Source organism: Podarcis bocagei (assembly GCF_964188305.1).
Source record: "Podarcis bocagei genome assembly, chromosome: 4".
NCBI lineage: Eukaryota > Metazoa > Chordata > Lepidosauria > Squamata > Lacertidae > Podarcis > Podarcis bocagei.
The window spans coordinates 17,467,014-17,485,101 of NC_138128.1; the positions used below are offsets into that span (position 1 = coordinate 17,467,014).

The following is an 18,088-nucleotide window of genomic DNA, read 5'->3' on the forward strand; positions in this document are numbered from 1 at the left end:
AGCTGGCTGTGTTCCATGTTTTAATTCAGGAATCCCCTATATTGAATAAAGTGACTTACTCTCAGATTGCCCCTAGAGAACTAAATCTGTTTCTAAAACATAATAATAAATTCAGGCACTTTGGAGAATTTGTTTATTTATTGCCTTCTTGGTTCCATGGCCCATTATTCACATAGGTGAGGAGTGTGAGAGTGTGGGGCTTGGCCTTCTCTATCATGTCACCAACATTATGGTGAGGTGTGTCAGGTTTCCTCTCTGTTGATTCTATGTCACCAGGTGAAAACTTAGCTTTTCCAGAATACTTTTCCTGAGGTCTATTTTAATGTTATAAACACTTGCATTGTTGGTTAACTATGGGATTCTTAGTTGGCTGTTTTTATTGTGGGATGTATATTTTTAGCTTTGCAGTAAGCAGCTATAAGTGCTGTGTTAAATAGAAGAGAATGCAGCAAAGAAGTATTTGAATATATAAGTAGGCAGGAAGTGATGCAACCAGGAATGGCTGCACTAGCAGCCATTGGAAGCAACATAAGCATTTGACTGGCGATAGGATCCTAGGGTTGGGTGGACTGGCAAGCCTCATAAAACTGCCATATATTGACTGTGCAGCTGCTACAAGTCTGATGTGCATTAACTAGGCAGGCAGGATCAGTGCACTGGTGGAGGAGGGGGGGCGGGGGGAGCACACCACCCCCAGCAACGCAATCCCGGTGGGGTGCCATCGCGGCTGCCCCCCCCGTGCTGGGCGCCATGCCCCGCAGGTGGCGCACCCCCAGGACATAAGCCACGCCCCCCGGGACGCACGCCAGCCACGCCCCCGCCTGCTCTCCACTCCCCGGTGCCGAAGCATGAAGCTCCGCCACTGGATTAGTGAAACACACATACTAAGAAATCAGCTCTGGTTTGTATACAATGACTAGTACATGCATGCCTTAGAATAGATCAGAACCAAGTCTTAAAGCCACGGCAATTGCTTGATAAAGCCATTTCAAACAGGAAAAGGAAAATAGGTTAACCAACTAATGCTGGGATCTGTGGGAAGGAAGAATGTTGACCCAAGCACAGTTTTAAAAGCACTTGGTAATGAGACTGACTCAAATATTTAAATATATAACTAAGCCATTCCTCATCCTCCCAGATGCATGTCACCCCATGAAACTAGAAATAGGTGGTACCTTACTCCTAAGCCATGTGTCACTACTAATCTGCCAGAAGGCCAAAAACCATTTCCCTGCTTCCATCCCTCCATCACAGGCAATAGTAAAACAGCAAAATTATTTCTCTTAGCAAACAATTAGAAGTGATTAAATGCAATGAGAAATAAAATGGCAGATTTATTCTGGGGGAAAGGAGAAATAGGAAGGAGTGAAAAATAAATGTTATGATAATGCTGAACTCTGTAGGCTGATAATGACATTGCTCTTCTAGGATGGAATTGCCTCCTACTCCAACCAGCATCATCATTACATATCTTGGCCCTACGATCAGTACCCGTCACAACCCTTCATATTGACAAATGCCCTGTCCACTTGCATCTGTGGAGAATGTTTTAGCAGCTGAGTGATTATGAATCAAAACCCAGAGCTTCCAGCCCTTACTGCTTCCCTCTGCTTTCCCATTTGTCTCCTGACAAGTAAATGTATCTTGACTTTCCTCTGAGATTTTTTTCTTTTTTTCACAATGTTTGATGAAAGACATTTGGCAAATTGGCAGTGGAACCCTGTACATTGCAATTTGTAGTGAGCATTAGAAGTCTGAGCATGGAATGGAAGAGCAGGCTACGGGCGAAAAGGAGAGAAAAATACTAGCGCTAAGCAGAATATGAATAGTCATTTCAAGGAAATGAGCAGGCATTTATTTTGGACTAAAAAGAGAAAGTGCAAACCAAATTACTATATTTATATTGTATCTTAGTATGAAAAATGTAAGCCAAATAAGTCTTCTTCCATATATATTTCTCTGAATGATGAGTAACACTGAGCCTGATGGAGCCACTTTTGTGTAAGTAAGTGCAATGTAAGCGAGAAGAAAATCAGTTCACAGATTCCCGGGCTCATGAACTAAACCTCTTTTACTATATTGGGTTTTCTGCAAAATGGTCATAATTAGGATTGTGGGGGGGGAGTAGGCTTACCCTAAGGCAATTCTGTAATCATTCAGGACAAAGGGTGTGATTCTACGAACTTCTTTCAATCTGAGTAATATTATTAGTTGTCAGTTCAGTATTGAAATGAGAAAATTATTAAGGCTATTATACATTAATCTTGAAGATACAGAGTAATTTGAACACTTCATTATTTGCAACGGCATCCTGTACTTTTCCATCAAGCAGAGGCTGCAGGTGTAAGCCTTTCCTGAAGAACCTTTGCTTCACCTTCTAGGCATGCATCTCTTCTACTCATTGTAAATGCCTGTATCTCCACTGCTACCTTATTCTTAGGGGCACACAGTACTATTGCACAAGTTGGACTGTGTTCAGTGGAACTTACTCCAAAGTAAGTGCAGTTAGGATAGGAGCCTTGGTTGCTTATGCATTTGTGAAGCATGTAGCACCGAGTTGACACTTTGGCTACTACTAATACTTCTGCAACTATTTCACATTCTTATGTCTGGATTCATACTGTTTTTATTTGCGTATTTATGTATTCAAAAAAAGTCTGGAATAGCTTCATTAGGTGTGATCCTCCAGTCACACATAAAACTCTTATCAGGGTGCAGCACTAGAGATAAGGACTGGTTCAGGTACAGTGGTACCTCGCAAGACGAATGCCTCGCAAGACAAAAAACTCGCTAGACGAAAGGTTTTTCCGTTTTCGATTTGCCTCGCAAGACGAATTTCCCTATGGGCTTGTTTCGCAAGACGAAAACGTCTCGCGACTTTGTTTCCTTTGTCTAAAAACAAAGACATGTTTTGTTTATAAAGTTAATTTATTTTCCCTTCAATTTTTGAACTGCTCTTTACAGTATGTGTGACTTTAAAGAGCAGTTAATAAACTGTTGTTGTACCAAATTTGGCTTTGTTTGGACTTTTTTTGACCATAGGAACGCATTAATTGATTTTCAATGCAATTTTTCGTGATTCGCAAGACGAAAAATTCGCTAGACGACAAAACTTGCGGAACGAATTAATTTCGTCTTGCGGGGCACCACTGTATACAGGTTCATCACTTGATTACTCCTGATTACTGTACACATGATAATTGGCAGCTGAATGTGTGAACTAACACCACTGAAAAGCATTGCTTTGGAGGTGATAAAAAAGTTATGTCATTTCCCTGTCTTTGGAACACTGACCTAACTAAATGTGATTGACATCTTGCTGAATTTTGTTCTGATGGGGCAAAAAGAAGCAGGCAGCATAACTGGGTGGATATACCTTATTTACTCTACATAGCTCTGTATCCATATATGTGTACCATTGTGTAGCTCAGGGGTCAGCAAAAATTTTGTGGCTTGGGCTGGTTCACGGTCCCGCAGATGCCACGGTGGGCCGGAGTGCGTGCACACAAGCATGTGCAAACGCTATTTACGGCACTCCTTCTGGTGCTGGGGAGGCGTGCGCAGCTTCCCATTGGCTGTAGGAGCTTCTTGCAGCCAATGGGAAGCCAGCCAGTGTCGTGGAAGGCGATCCCTGCTCTGCTCTGCACAGCGCACGGGAGCCGACTGAGAGGGTGGCGGGGGTCCATGGGCCGCTTGTGGCCCATGGCCTTTAGGTTGCCGACCTCTGGCATAGCTCCTTAACACAGAGAGAGAGGCATCCTGGAAATTACTCAGGACCACTGCCTGGCCTGTCCCAAGCCTGCCTGCCTGTGGGGAGCTAGTGTGTGCCGTGGCAGCAGCTGGCCACAGAGGGCGAGGGCCAAGAAGGGTGCCAAGCAGAACTGGTGACGGGATGGGGGTGCAGACACATGGCTGGGAGAAGGTGCCTCCCACCCTGTCCTAATGGTTGATCAAAGGCAAACCTTCCCTCACTCAGGCAACTTCCAGGCAGCAGCAGCAGCAACGAGCAAGGGAAGGCCTATTTATTTATGTATTATTTAATTGTGACCCAGATGCACGTAAGTGGGAGGGTGCCTGAAGAGGATGGATGGATTTATTATGATTACAGACTATTAAACAGGAAAATATTATCTTTTGTGGCATTATACAAACCTATCTACACACATAGAGTAACAACAGTAAAGCCTTGAATTAGTCCAAGGTGGAGGCTCAGCGCTAATTTTCATGGAGCAAGATGGCCACTAGAAAATTGGGTGACAGGCTAGAAACATAAACTATAAAATATATAAAATATAAAATATATGTAACTGCTTTTTTCTTTTGTGAATTATACTGTAAATCAGTAAGAAGGTTGTGTTACCTCTAACAAAGCTGTAGTATTTCAGAAATGTAGTATCAGTTAAACTGGCTTGAGACCAGTTTATGTTGGTAATATTTCCTTATCAGCGTATAATAACAAGGTGGAATAAATATTGTGTCATTGAAATAGCAACAACTTTTATTGTTTCTTCTAGTTAAAAAAGAAAAGCAGAGTTTTCAATAGTACACTTTTTAAAATGGAGCTCTTTGTTGACTTTGGAGTACAAGAATGTCCTCACAATGATTTCCCCCTCCTCCTTGCAGATGTCAGCTATAGAAAACATGGCTGAAAAGCTAGAGAGTTTTAGTGCCCTGAAACCAGAAGCCAGTGACATCATGCAATCTGTCCCTTCCATGTTCAACTTCAGAGCCCCTCCCAGCACCCTGCCAGAGAACCTTCTACGAAAAGGCAAAGAGCGCTATACCTGCAGGTAAACTCTCCAAGCTAATTACCCACAACAGCCTCTCTTAATATCTCTCTTCTCTTGCAAGCCGCTGCTGTTTATTTTAGAAATTACTCAAGATTGGATGATGAATAGGGATTATGGTGGGTCACTGGCATTTTAAAAGGTTCTTTATTCAGCAAGACATGGTCATAGTGTTTGATTCTGTGTTTGTTTGCAATTACAGGAGAAATTTGTCCTGCATTACCTTGCGCTTGATAAATGAGGCCAAAACATTACATACGCTGCCTTGTTCCAAAATTTCCTCATCACCTTTATATTAATACACGATCTTTTCCTTCATAATTTTTTTCTGATCATGAACTGCAAGACTGTTTTTCACTTGGTCTTTCCTTTGATAATGCCTGAAGGGAAATTCCACAAGATCTGTGAATGATTAGATGTGTTAAAAAAACTGAGTCGTCACTGCAAATATTTGGCTCAAATCAACGTTGTCCTAAAGAAATCAATGGAAGTTTTGTCTCAGAGTTTGGATCCATCTTATAGACATCTGTAGCCTTTCAGGTCCTAAGTGGCAGACCAGTTGTTAGACTCAGAGAAAGCTTTTCTGTTGACCCCAGAATTTAATGAATTTCACACATCATTATGGTGCAAATGTGAATTGGAAAATTTGTTACAATTTAAATAGTGAATGTTCTGGATAATGCCCTTGACCAGTAACACAGTTAATACGCACCCATGTCTGAAATAATATTGAGTCTTGTTGTTAATTTATTTTAGTAGGTTGAAGGATAAATGATTATGCACTCCTGTCACTTTTAAAAGGGGGGGTGCACATGTACCTCTCTCAACAATGCCCCAACATCCCAGATATTTTCTTATTCTCTCCCCACCCTCCAAAGAATGAAATTGACTAGACTAAAAGCTATTTCTGACCTGGCATAGTCAATTTTACCACTTTCTTTATTTGCGTGGGACTAGGTTTCTGTATGGAATTTTTAAAACAGACCTATTCCTTTACAATACTCTAGCCCTTCATTATGTTTAGACAGTTGTGAAGGAATTGATACTGAGCCAAGCCTACCTTCATGGTAGCTCCATTCAGAAAAGTTTGGAAGTATTCCCTTATGATCGCCATCTGTGTACTCCAGAGGCAACAGCAATCCCATGTAAACGTCATGAAATAGACATGGAATTTGCTGATTTAGACAAAACCACTGTATCACAAGTTTGCATTTATCTGAACAATGTTGCTTTTGACAAGCTCTGTTGTCTTCTACTCTGGCTGGTATCATTATATTAGATCATTAGATCCCAAATAAAGGCCCAAGCAATTTGCACAAGCTCTGCATTTATTAATGCTGGTTGTGCATTCACAGTGCTTGCTTGATGGATGATGCAACTGGCACTCTACAGGTATTTTATATAATAATAGAATAAGCCATAGAGTTGTAGAGTTGGAACAGACCACGAGGGTTATCTAGTCCAACCTGCTGCACTGTAGGAATCTTTTTCCCAACATGGGGCTTGAACCCCCGACCCTCAGATTAAGAGTGTCATGCTCTACTGTCTGAACTATCCATCATGAGCCATCTTTGGCTTTGTTTGAAAACCCCAATGCTATGGCTGTTTGGTAGCATATAAATGAAAATAAAGGTTTTTCATATTCCCAAGCATAAGCTAATTCATGTAGTATTCCAGAGCTGGTCCCACCATGCAGCACAGTGAACTAGCCGGCTTCAGATGGCACAGGGCTGCACTAGGAGTGTAGATGATGGCAGGGATTTTTGTTTGAATGTTGCAGCTAGACTCTTTTAGGTGTTGGTCCTTGTGGAAAAGGGGCACCATCTGGGCTTCAGTTCATGCAGCAAAATATATTGGGCTGGCACTGTAGTATTCTTTTTCATGGTCAAGTCCTCACAATGTGGTTTTAACCTTGTCTCCTTCATGTGCCGCATGTTCCATTCACGCCCCCTCTAGTCGCAGCAAATATCAGCTATCTTCATGTAGAGCAGGAATGAGCAACTCTGGCATGCCAGATGTTGTCAGATTCTGAGTCCAGCCCTAGTCAATATGGACAGTGGGCAGGAATACACCATCTGAATTTGACAGGACGAAATAATCTCATAATGGCTTTACTTGGTCAACAAGTGATGTTCAAATTGATCTATGATCATCTAGAAATGTCATTTAGGATTTATATTTTGGATGCATATTTTCAGGGAAATGTTCCTGATTTGGCAGAATAACCTGATGGTGCTACTTCAGTTTTCTATTTTTTTTTTAGCTTGGTATTTATGACCCTATCTCATTTTCAGAATGTAAGTTTATGTTTGATAACTGTCATATCAGTTTATCTGATCTTTCTGAAAACATGTCAGCTACTTTCAAGTCACACTATTACAGAAGCATACCTTGATGGATTAGGTCTCTTGAATTGTGTCTGATCTGATCTTTCACAGATGGAATGATGCCACGTTTACTGACACATTGAATATGCTGAACAATTTAAAACCTCTTTCCATCAAGCCAAGATTCTAAACCTTGGATAAAAGAGTTCCCGTCCCCCATAAGCATTTAGCTGGGGAAGTGACAAAGTTAATAAGTGTAGTATGTCGGGATGAACATTCAAATAAAAGTCTGCTCTCATAGATTGCTGAGGGTTGCACTGGAAAATTCAGACATCACCACCTTAATCCATAAGGTTTTGATTCAATATATTTATTGAAGCTACTTTCAGAAATATTTAAATACCGTGCTACCTTGAGTTACAAATGCCTCAGGTTACAAACGCTTCAGGTTACACACTCTGCTAACCTGGAAGAGTTATCTCAAGTTGAGAACTTTGCCCCAGGATGAGAAAGGAAACCGTGTGCTGGCGGCGCAGCGGCAGCAAGAGGCCCCATTAGTGAAAGCATGCCTCTAGTTAAGAATAGTTTCAGGTTAAGAACAAACCTCCAGAAAGAATTAAGTTCATAACTACCGGTACCACTCTACACCAAAGAAGCAGTTCCATCCAGTATTGGTTTGAAGTTAGGACTATGCATTTTATTTCTTTATGTATCTTAAAGCAAAACATTAAAGCTATCTTTATATACCATTTTCTAATAACAGATACTGCGGCAAGATATTTCCAAGATCTGCAAATCTTACCCGTCACCTGAGAACACACACTGGAGAACAGCCTTACAGGTACAAGATGAATGCTTCTGGGGAGTAGCCACAGACTCTTATTGGCTGTTAGGGCTCCATACTGGAGCCTTTGACCTCCAAAGAGTTTTCACTATTAAAAATGAAATGAGGTTTTAGAATGTGCTATGTAAAACACAGTTGACAATACTTTCTAGTAAATGTGTGGGGAAACCTGGTCCAAGTGCTTCAACACAACCCCAATGGGATGCTCACAAAACCCTTCAGAGGCAAAAGACACCCAGGAACTTGAGAGTTAATAACCATAGTGCTGAGCATACATAGTTTTGATTAATGCAGGTGCCTTCAAAAGTGGATGAATGAAGCATTCCTGATAATGTGAAATGACACATGCTGGTCCTTCTGGTTTTGGAGTTGCAGATGCACAACTCACCTGGAGCAGGGAGACAGGGCCACACTAGGTGTGACATTATACACATCTTTGTATGTGTTATGTTTAACATTATGTGTCTTTAAACCAACATGCATATTTTTTAAAAAATGCAAATCACATCCAATGGGATGGGTGGGATGGGAGGTTAATATTAATCAGAATCATAGCAGTCTTGGTAGGGGATTTTCATCTGATGCAAACAGACACCTCTGAGAAGACATTTTAATCTGGACCATAGCAAGAAGGAAAATATTAAGTTCTTCCTTTACAGCTGTCCTTAAATGGGTCGTCGTCGTCGTCTTCATTCATTCATTCATTCATTCATTTATTTCTATACCACCCTTCATCCAAAGATCACAGGGTGATTTACAATATAAAAACACAAGAATACATACTGTAGTAACAAACAAAAACAGTAACACCCCCAAATAGTTTAAAATACCATAGATTGTTTTATCAGCCAAAGGCCTGGGAGAAGAGGAATGTTTTCGCCTGGTCCCTTTGTTACATATCTTTAGCCTTCCTGGGAAGAGCATTCCACAAGTGGAGAGCCATTCTTGTGTTGCCACCCTCTGGACCTCTCACAGAGGAAGCACAATAAGAAGGGCCTCATATGATGATCACAGGATCTGAGTCAGTTCAAATGGCTGGGAATCCTGGAAGATCATTGCAGGCCTTTTTCCACCTGGCCTGGGGAGGGTAGCGCCCTGACTGATTCCAGCTACATAGATTCCATCTACATCAAGGCCAAACTGTTGTGGCATGAACAGCAGCAGTCTCTTTCAGGAATGTCTGAATGGAAACAATTTTAACTGAGCTTTGGTGGGCCTACCAATTCTGGTAAAAAATTAATTGACAATCACTTTAATCAAAAATGGAGTTCTAAAAACATGATTTTCTTACTTTGCATCAAATTTGATTTCAGTATTTGTTCATTCACCCTGCAAAAGTGTTGTTTTATTTCATTTATTTAAGATGTACATTTAATTCCCACAAGCATTTTCTGTCCTATTATTCTCTTCACAAGCATACATGCTAATCTCCATGTCCTTGGTGCTTTTAACCCACTTCCTCATTGGTAACTTTCATTGATCTTTGTGGGCCCTAACTGGGAGAGCCTTTAGGAAATCTGGCCCATGAGGGCAATTCACATAGTGAAATAAGAAAAGAATTTTAATTGTACAAAATGGAACGTTCACTTAATGAAATCAATTGAAGAAACTCGGCTCATGTTCTAACAAAACAAGCACAAATCGGTACATTTTACGCCTTGCAAAGAAAGGAGAAAAAGCTCATTGTTTGGGATAGATTTTTCACTCAGTCCTGAATTTACTTGGGAAGTAGGTTGCATGTAATTTAATTCTTGTTTTAAGAGGTATCTTGAAACATGTTATGCTCTTCCACTGCATAACAGCCAGAAACAATTAGCAATGTAATGCATAATTTCTTCCCTGAATAATTGACTTAGCACACAATGTAACAGACATGTTTTGAAGTTCAGGAGAAATAGACGATTGTGGGGGGCAGTGGGGAGACGACGATGGCGATGAAGACTGTTGGCCAGCTGCCAGGAAGAGAATTTGGAATAGTTATAGTATGTCTTAGTAATGGCTGAAAGGGCAATACAGTAAAGACTTCAGGGACTTCAAATCACTACAGAGTATGAAAATTGATGCCTCTGGTACCAGAGCGATAGACTAAACTACTTGCGTTGGCACAGTATTAAAGATTTGGATTGTTTATTTCTGCGTTTGGGAAGATAACTGAATTTCCTCCAGGATTAGCAATTGAGCAAGCTAATTCCTCAATAAAAGATTTTATCACACAGTGTAATTTTTAACAGGGAGGGAAGTGGTCTTTCTACCTTATTTGAGCCTTAGAAGTAATTTGTTTCATGTTTTCCCTCTTCTCAAAGTGCTTAATTGTACGGTATTGGCAACAGCATGAACAATAGGCTGGTGCTTCTCTGCTTTTCACACCATATATGCTTTACTGCAATACTTTAACAGGCTATCATAAATTATGTCCTGTTAACTCTGAAATACTGAGATATTTCCTGTAACTATACCTTAACATTAATTTGCATGTGCCAAAATGTATGTGTGAGAACATGTGTGGTGAGGAAGGGGGGGAGAGATAGGAGACAGGATGTGCAGTTGACTTGTGCTTCCTGCTCCCTAGATTTCTCTGCCTTGTTCAAAATCAATCCTGCATGTCTTCCATAGTGGAGACATATGCAAGCTTTGTGTGGGAAAGATGCACAAGACCAATTTCAGACAAGATAGGGAAGCATAAGAAACAAAAAGTGCAACAAGTCAGTTGTGCATGCTGTTCTCCCTTATCATTATCACAACCTAACAAGCTCCCAAAAATTCACACTGGCCACAAATCCCTTCTGTTTTACAGTATTAATAATATGGAATCTTTCCTGATACCAGAAACCAAACTTGGATTTTCAGAGCAAAATCTATACCACTTATTCGGATAAATTTGTAATGAGATTACTGTGCCCTTTCTGAATAGGGAACAAGGGGGATGGCTTGAAGCATAGAAACCATTGCTTTACTGGCAAGTTAGATCCAAATAAAAGGCATAAAAATATTGAAAATACAGTCTTTCAAGCAGCATTTTGTGATATTTACTGTTTGGAAGATATTCTAGCTACATTCCTGCATTGCAGGTTGTTGGACTACATGACTCTTGGGGCACCTTCCAACGCTACTGTTACCCTATGATTCTATGATTTGTTGTTCAGATTTCCCTCTGTTCTTTCACCTTACTCTGTAGTTCTGTAACTGGATAGGAGACCTGCAATGTTTGCTATTTTATTGAAAAACCAAATAAAATATATGGGGTGGGGGAGATATTACTGGGTTTAGCAAAACTGCGGTGGAGCTGAATTGAGATGGTTGCTCTCTAGTTTCATTTGAGTTATATTTCACATACTACTTTCTTATTTGATATTTGTTTTCAGATGCAAATACTGTGACAGGTCTTTTAGTATATCGTCTAACCTGCAGAGACATGTTCGTAACATCCATAATAAGGAGAAGCCCTTCAAATGTCACTTATGTGACCGGTGCTTTGGCCAACAAACCAACTTAGATAGACATCTCAAAAAACACGAGAATGGCAACATGTCTGGTATGTACCTATCATGCTTTCTGCATTAAAATAAATCATTTAAGGGGAATTCATGAGATCATACAGGTCTGTTGTACAGGTGTGGCATTCTTGTGACACTGCAGATCATGCTTTTCATCCCACAACTATTACAGGGATCTTCCTATGTCAGAAGAATACAATGGGCTTGAACATTATCCTTAGGTTTTTATGTACTTGTGACTAAAATCTTAAATACTTGTCAGAAATCAGATCCGAATTTTGATCCAGGAAGTTGGTATGGTTTAAGACCTGGGCAGCATCAGCCTAATATACCAGTTTTGATAGAGAAAGTTATGTAGACTATTGTGTACAACTAGCAACATATGCAAGTTTATCGCCACTGGATCAATGGCTTAGATGAAAATGGTCATCTATTTTTTAAGACTAAAATGAGAAAAATTTTCAGATGCCTGCACTCTGAAATAAATACTAAGTTCTATTAGTAAGTAATTAGTAAGTTCTAAGCCTTTTTTGGTTGACTTCCCACAAAAAGCTCAATAATTTTTGTCCGGATTTTTACATCTTAAAATATGGCAACCCTACAATTGACCAGTGAGGCACAAGCTGCTTCCTCACCTAACACAGTTCAATTTTTCAATGTTATTTAATTGAGCCCAGAATCAGAACGCTTAGTTTCTTTGATCATTGTAGCAGCCAGCTGTGTAAACTATGCTATTTCTCTCCATGCTTGTTTTCTGTGCTGCAAGCAAATCTGGCAGCCCAGTCCCACTTCTTGTTTTGAGAAACTTTCTTTGGAGATCCTTTCCTGAGGACACCTATAGGATGGGATGGGTCCATAGGACTGTGCACCTCCAGTTCTTCATTTGTTTTGCTCACTTCCAGCTGAACCATTTCTATTATAGTTGAGTGTGTTTCATCAAGCATTTCTTTTCTTGATTTGATAAGATGTGCAATGATGGCATTTGGGAACTTTGGCACTATTTTTTTATTGTATGTTTCCTTGAGACACTTGTGAAGAAAGTAGTTAATAAATTAATAAAAATTAACATAATTCTGATAGGATAAAAAAACCAAATATTTACTTTTCTGTGAAGGTACTGCTACATCTTCACCTCATTCTGAACTTGAAAGCACAGGTGCTATCCTAGATGACAAAGAAGACTCATACTTTACTGAAATTCGTAATTTCATTGGGAATAGCAACCACAACAACTCAGAAGAAAGGTAAGGTTAACTGTTGTTTCCTTACTACTGAAGTGTTACATTTCCAGCTTATTTCCAAAGGGAATTGGGCAAAATCAAGGTGACATACTCCCTTTAAAGCCTGTGGGACTGAATCACAGTCATGGAGTTTTGTTGATATCATTGTAGTCCGATTACACAGAACTTTCTCTGGATTGTCTCCATTACATACAAGACATAAAAATTTGCAATTCTATCATAATCGTGCAATCCTAAAGCTAACTTAATTTTGACCATTTCTAACAGGCAAAACTACTACAGTTAAGGTGTTTGTTGTGTTTTCTACACTACACTACACTACACTACACTACACTACACTACACTACACTATCCTTAGCAATATCTTCACAAAATCTTTTTCAAAACATAGTTAGGATCTCCTGGCAATTAGCAAAGTTACATGTGCTGATGTTAAAGTGGCCAAACTAAGCAGGTCAAAATGGATTGCATACAAAATACAAATCCAGTGCTTTCACAATAAATGTTTCATGCATTAGCAAGTTTCAATCATTCCCAGTTCAGCAATATCAGCAATATATGTTTGAGTTAGGAAAGAGAAGTTTGAAATTTCCTCCAAATGGTGAGGAATTGGGAAGGAAATTACTAACCCCCTGGCAGTATTTGGATGCCCAGGTAATCTTATTGGACATCACTTTCCCTTCAGGGATTTGCACCAGTTTTAGCTTTTTGCATATAATCAAACACCTGATTCAGAGCTAGAAGCTGCTCTGTATTTAATGTGGGATAGTGAGACATTTGTTACAGATGCAGAGGGCCAGTAAAGAAAGTGAACTGTGTGTATTAAGTAAAACCCCTACTACTACTACTACTACTACTACTACTACTACTACTACTAATTTTTTTATTTATACCCCACCCATCTGTCTGGGTTGTCCTAGCCACTCTAATGCATCAACAGACTATAAATCAATATATGGTTCAAGTGCATATTTTGGATTTGAAACAGCACTTGAATTGGGGATAAGCATAAGCTTTCCACTGATGTGTAACATGGTGTGTGATTATGTTCTGGGTCAAATTTATTTACCGCCTTCTCTCTCACATTAATTTGCTTTCCATGTTCAAGGGCAGAAATTGCATATGGCTTATGACTTTCTATTTTTAAAGTTTCTCGCTCATTTTTATGCTGGGTCAAAACTAGTAGGCATATATTCATGAAGGCAGCTGATAATACATTACATACACATTCAAATTTTCTTCCTGCTTGATTGTCATGGGTTAGTCCCCCCCCCCCCCCCCACATCTGGTCTCAACATGTCCTCTGATAGGAAGTCTATAAGGGAAAAAAGGTTGATGGGTCATCCAGTGATTCCTTTCAAAATTTTGATAGATATTTCATACTTGGCAAATTACTGCATATGAAAAGCATAATTAGCAAATCTGTTTTTTTAATCATGTGGCTTTCATTACTTTGGTTTAAATCCAAGTCCTTTTTCACTTCAAACTGTCTTCTTCTGGCATGGTTTAAAAATCTGGCAACCCCTGGTTTATAGCTCATAGTTTCTTAAGACTGTCCAAGAAGTTCTGCCAGGGCATCCTGATAAAAGATGCCAAAGATACCCACAAGTGAGATGATGGTCACTTTTTTCAACATCATTGCAAAATTATGGGTTTCTTTATGGTTATTCCAAGATAATTTCCTCATGTTTAATGGATCCTATAATCCTTAATGATAATTGGTTAAATTCTATTTCTTTTTCTTCTTGAAGTATAAATGAAGGAATATAGACATGTTGACCAATGTAGACACAAGCTTGTTAAATGATCCAAAAGATTATTGTTTGTGGGTAACCCTACATGATTTAGGCAATTATGGGATAATGTCTGGTGTGGTTTCATTTTATATAGCCTAACAGACAATTTATTGGAAAATCTAAAAGCTATCAGATGAAAAGTGAAATTCCTTTGTATTTAGAAAGGCGTAATTTTTCTCTAGGGAATGGGTTGAGAAGGACTGAGAGCTTCCGGTGAACTAGAACATTTCGTTACATGTTTGAGTTTAAAATGTTATGATAACAAGGCAAACCAATCAAAACTTATCTCCATTTAAATTATACAGAATGCTTCATAAAATCAATGGAATAATTTTTTGGTGTGCAGTACTAAACAGTGTCAGTAATTCACATGACTGCTTCTCCATGACAAAGGTCACAATCTTTTATAGAATTAAATGCATCTAGGCCTATTGATTTCACTTTGAAGCCGATGTGTTCATAGTGCTCTGCACCTCCCCAACACAATACTCACTGCAAGCCCAAGATCTAGGTAGAAGGCCTTTATGTAAATGGGTTTAACCTGTTGTGTATATATTTATTTATTTTTATTTATGAAATATGTATTGCACCCTTGCCCCATGACTGTTATTCTATTTTGTCCTCACAACAAGCCTGTGAAGTGGTAACCCATTACTTTCCAACTATGCTGTGAAGCAGATTGTATGCTACTGATCGTTGTTATGCTTATTGCCCCGTGGTTAATAGGGCAGTGAGAGACAGTTGAGAACATGAATTTTTTTTCCTTTTGGTCAATAGTAACTATACTGGGAATTCTACTTTCAAGAATAATGAAATGTAGTAATCTAAAACTCAGATGTAATAGGGAGAAAAGCTATCTTCACCATTCTGTCAGACTGTGAATTGAATTTCAAAGGATTATTGGCCACTTAATAAAGTGGACAGAGTGGTTATTGATTTTAATTATGGCAATTACCACCTATGGGATAGTTAATGCAAAACAAAGTTTAGAAAGCAAGGTCCTGTTTCTGCAACTGCTAACAGGTAATTTTGTTTTCATTTGATATGTATTTTTTTGAAGAATTAATGGAAGTCACTTTAAGGATGAAAAGGCTCTGGTGACAAGCCAGAACTCAGACTTGTTGGAAGATGAAGAAGCAGAAGATGAAGTAATGATGGATGAAGAAGATGAAGAAAGTGAGATAACAGGGGGGTCAGTTAAAGAACCAGCTGTAAGCAGCATATGTGAAGAGGGTGACTATGAAGAAGCAAATGCTTTGGAAATGAATTGCAAGACTTCTCCTGGCAGGTAGGAGCAAAATCAAAGCAAGATGGTAGAAAATACAGCAGAAGTCCCAATTTCTAGGGCTTAATCCAGGTTCTGTATTTGCAGGTTGACCTAAATATGCCTGTTAATAATTATTTGTGGACAAGGTTTGGAATAGAAAAACTATTGTGCAACTGAGCAGCTTTCTAAGGGGTGTGATCCAGAGAAAGTTAGCCACACTTTATAGTTTCATTTAAATCAGTAGAACCTAATCATATGGTTAAGAATTTAATTTTAAAAAAGAACCATGTCTATTATGCCCTCAGTTTTGCCCAAAGTCTGTTAAAGGAAAGACCAGACAAAATATTTCAATTACTATTTTTAAAAAATCACTGATAATTTGCTTTTCAAAACCAATCAGTACGCCAATCTTTGGACATTTCATAGGTATAAGGAAGATGAGTTTAATAAAACTGGACTTTCTGCGTTGGACCATATAAGGCACTTCACTGATAGCCTCAAAGTGAGGAAAGCAGAAGAAAGCCAGTTCAGTGAAGCTGAACTGGCAGCATTTAGCACCTCCCATCTGCCAGAAGACTTAAAGCAGCCATTGTGTCGCAAGTCCAAATCACAGGTAAATCTATTTTATTGTGCTTTCAGGATAAATTGTAATCTGGTTGGGAAGGGTGGGAAGAGTGATGGTGGGGATTGAAACAATAGATTGGGAGGAGTCAAAGAAGGCCAGTGCCGAGTCAATAATCCTGAGAGTAGCAGAGGAGCAGACAGTCCCGTACAAATGTACACTGAAAACATAAAACACTTGTTGCTGCATATACCAACAGTAAGAAACCCATCTGGAGATACCCTCAAAAGGCCACCTCAATTTGTTTGACCTTTTGTGCTGATATGGTTAATGCACCTCTGTTTTTCTGGCCCATGGTAGATGAGCAAGTGCTGCTGCATCAGCACCACATCCAACTGAGCTGGTGCTGAGAAAATGGTGGACAGACGCTGCTCAACTGCAGTTAAGAGATCAGGAAGACAGCATTGGATCACATGCATCTTCTCTTTTCCCCTTTCTTCTCTAGTACAAATATATCCAGGCTAATGACAGCGGTTCAGCCACCAACATTAACAGTGATGTTTGTTCTTTGAAACTGTTTCCAAACCCAGGTTTCCAAACCTGGCTAAGAAGATTTGACCTTGTGTTTTAACACCTGTAAATTAAGGACTTTTAAAGAAAAATAAAGATTAGTGCAAACCATAGTTAATGTTGGTGCCAATGTAATTCCTGACATTTGTTAAGATAGATGGAGGAAATATGCACTGGAGAATTGAGTACTAAGAGAAAGAGAGAGTGCAATCCTGTGGTCTGTTCCATTCCCGTATTCATAGACAAGAGAGTTCCAATGTTTTGTCTGCACTGGTCCTATTATTCGTTTTTACTGGTTGGTACAACTGAGATGGCTAGGCTGTCTAGTTGTAACCTGAAACTATACTTTTCTGGAAAGGAGTCAAGTGTGCTTACACATGCTAGTAGAAATTTTAATGTCCCCAGTAGGCCCATGAATGCTGCCAATTCTCGTCAGTTTTCTACTTTGCAGAGAAGGTTAACATATTAGTTCATTTAAACTTGTTTGAGAAGATTCGGAACATGCCACAACACAGTGAAATCCATGGGGATCCTCTTAACTTACTTCCATGAAGTAAAGACCATAGTCATGTAATTAGGTTTTGAATTGTTCTGTACCAAGGTAATTAACCCCATTAGTGCAGCATTTCTCCAACTGTGGGGCATGAAGTGTTGCCAGTTTGGCCACTAGTGGCAAAATAACTGCAGTTTTGCTCAACTGAGGGCCTAGCTGGAAACACACCAGTTTTTGCTGCAGGGGAGGAATAGAGAAGGCAAAATACCCTTGTCTATCCAAACATTGTTGCGGCTGCCTTTCTGACTATGCCCCCGGCTGCCTTTTCTTTGTTTCCATACTACCGTATTTACTCGAGTCTAATGTTTCATCGAATCTAATGTGCACCTTAATTTTCACAACGTAATTTGGCCAAAAAAGTGAGCATTAGATTCGAGTAAATACGGTATATGAAGTTCTTTGGCTTTTCCCTCTGCCACATTGGGGGCCCATAAAGTAAAGTACACAGATCCAAAGGGTTTAACAACACAGGCCTAGCACAGTTTCCATTTTTTCTGTCATGAACCTTCAGAAATCTAGTGAGAGGACTTTGTGGTACAGGGTGAATTCCAAAATGGTTCCCAGGTGGGAGCCATACTGCTGATTCCCACTGAAAGAATAGGTTCTTCCACGATAGAACTATGACTCTAAATGATATTACTGAATAT

General features: G+C 39.5%; 1 protein-coding gene and 2 long non-coding RNA genes across 19 annotated transcripts in view; 1 reads left to right on the top strand and 2 right to left on the bottom strand.

Annotated features, from left to right (window-relative positions):
* MECOM (MDS1 and EVI1 complex locus) overlaps positions 1-18,088 on the top strand; it is a 468,901-nt gene that overhangs the window by 449,029 nt on the left and 1,784 nt on the right. For all 17 annotated transcript variants that reach the window (XM_081189989.1, XM_081189979.1, XM_081189992.1 and 14 more), the window contains 6 exons: positions 4,624-4,790; positions 7,878-7,955; positions 11,321-11,490; positions 12,567-12,696; positions 15,550-15,777; positions 16,183-16,369. In XM_081189989.1, the coding sequence (XP_081046115.1) occupies positions 4,624-4,790; positions 7,878-7,955; positions 11,321-11,490; positions 12,567-12,696; positions 15,550-15,777; positions 16,183-16,369 (960 nt within the window). The remainder of the gene's footprint in view (positions 1-4,623; positions 4,791-7,877; positions 7,956-11,320; positions 11,491-12,566; positions 12,697-15,549; positions 15,778-16,182; positions 16,370-18,088) is intronic.
* On the bottom strand, positions 9,274-12,608 carry LOC308585256. The gene is made up of 2 exons (XR_014007202.1): positions 12,555-12,608; positions 9,274-9,910 (listed from the first exon to the last, which is right to left on the bottom strand). It is a non-coding gene; the product is annotated as an uncharacterized lncRNA (long non-coding RNA).
* The window catches only part of LOC308585181, a 29,039-nt gene continuing 24,919 nt past the window's right edge, over positions 13,969-18,088 (bottom strand). Inside the window, exon 2 of the long non-coding RNA XR_014007123.1 lies at positions 13,969-14,008. This is a non-coding gene — a long non-coding RNA (uncharacterized lncRNA). The remainder of the gene's footprint in view (positions 14,009-18,088) is intronic.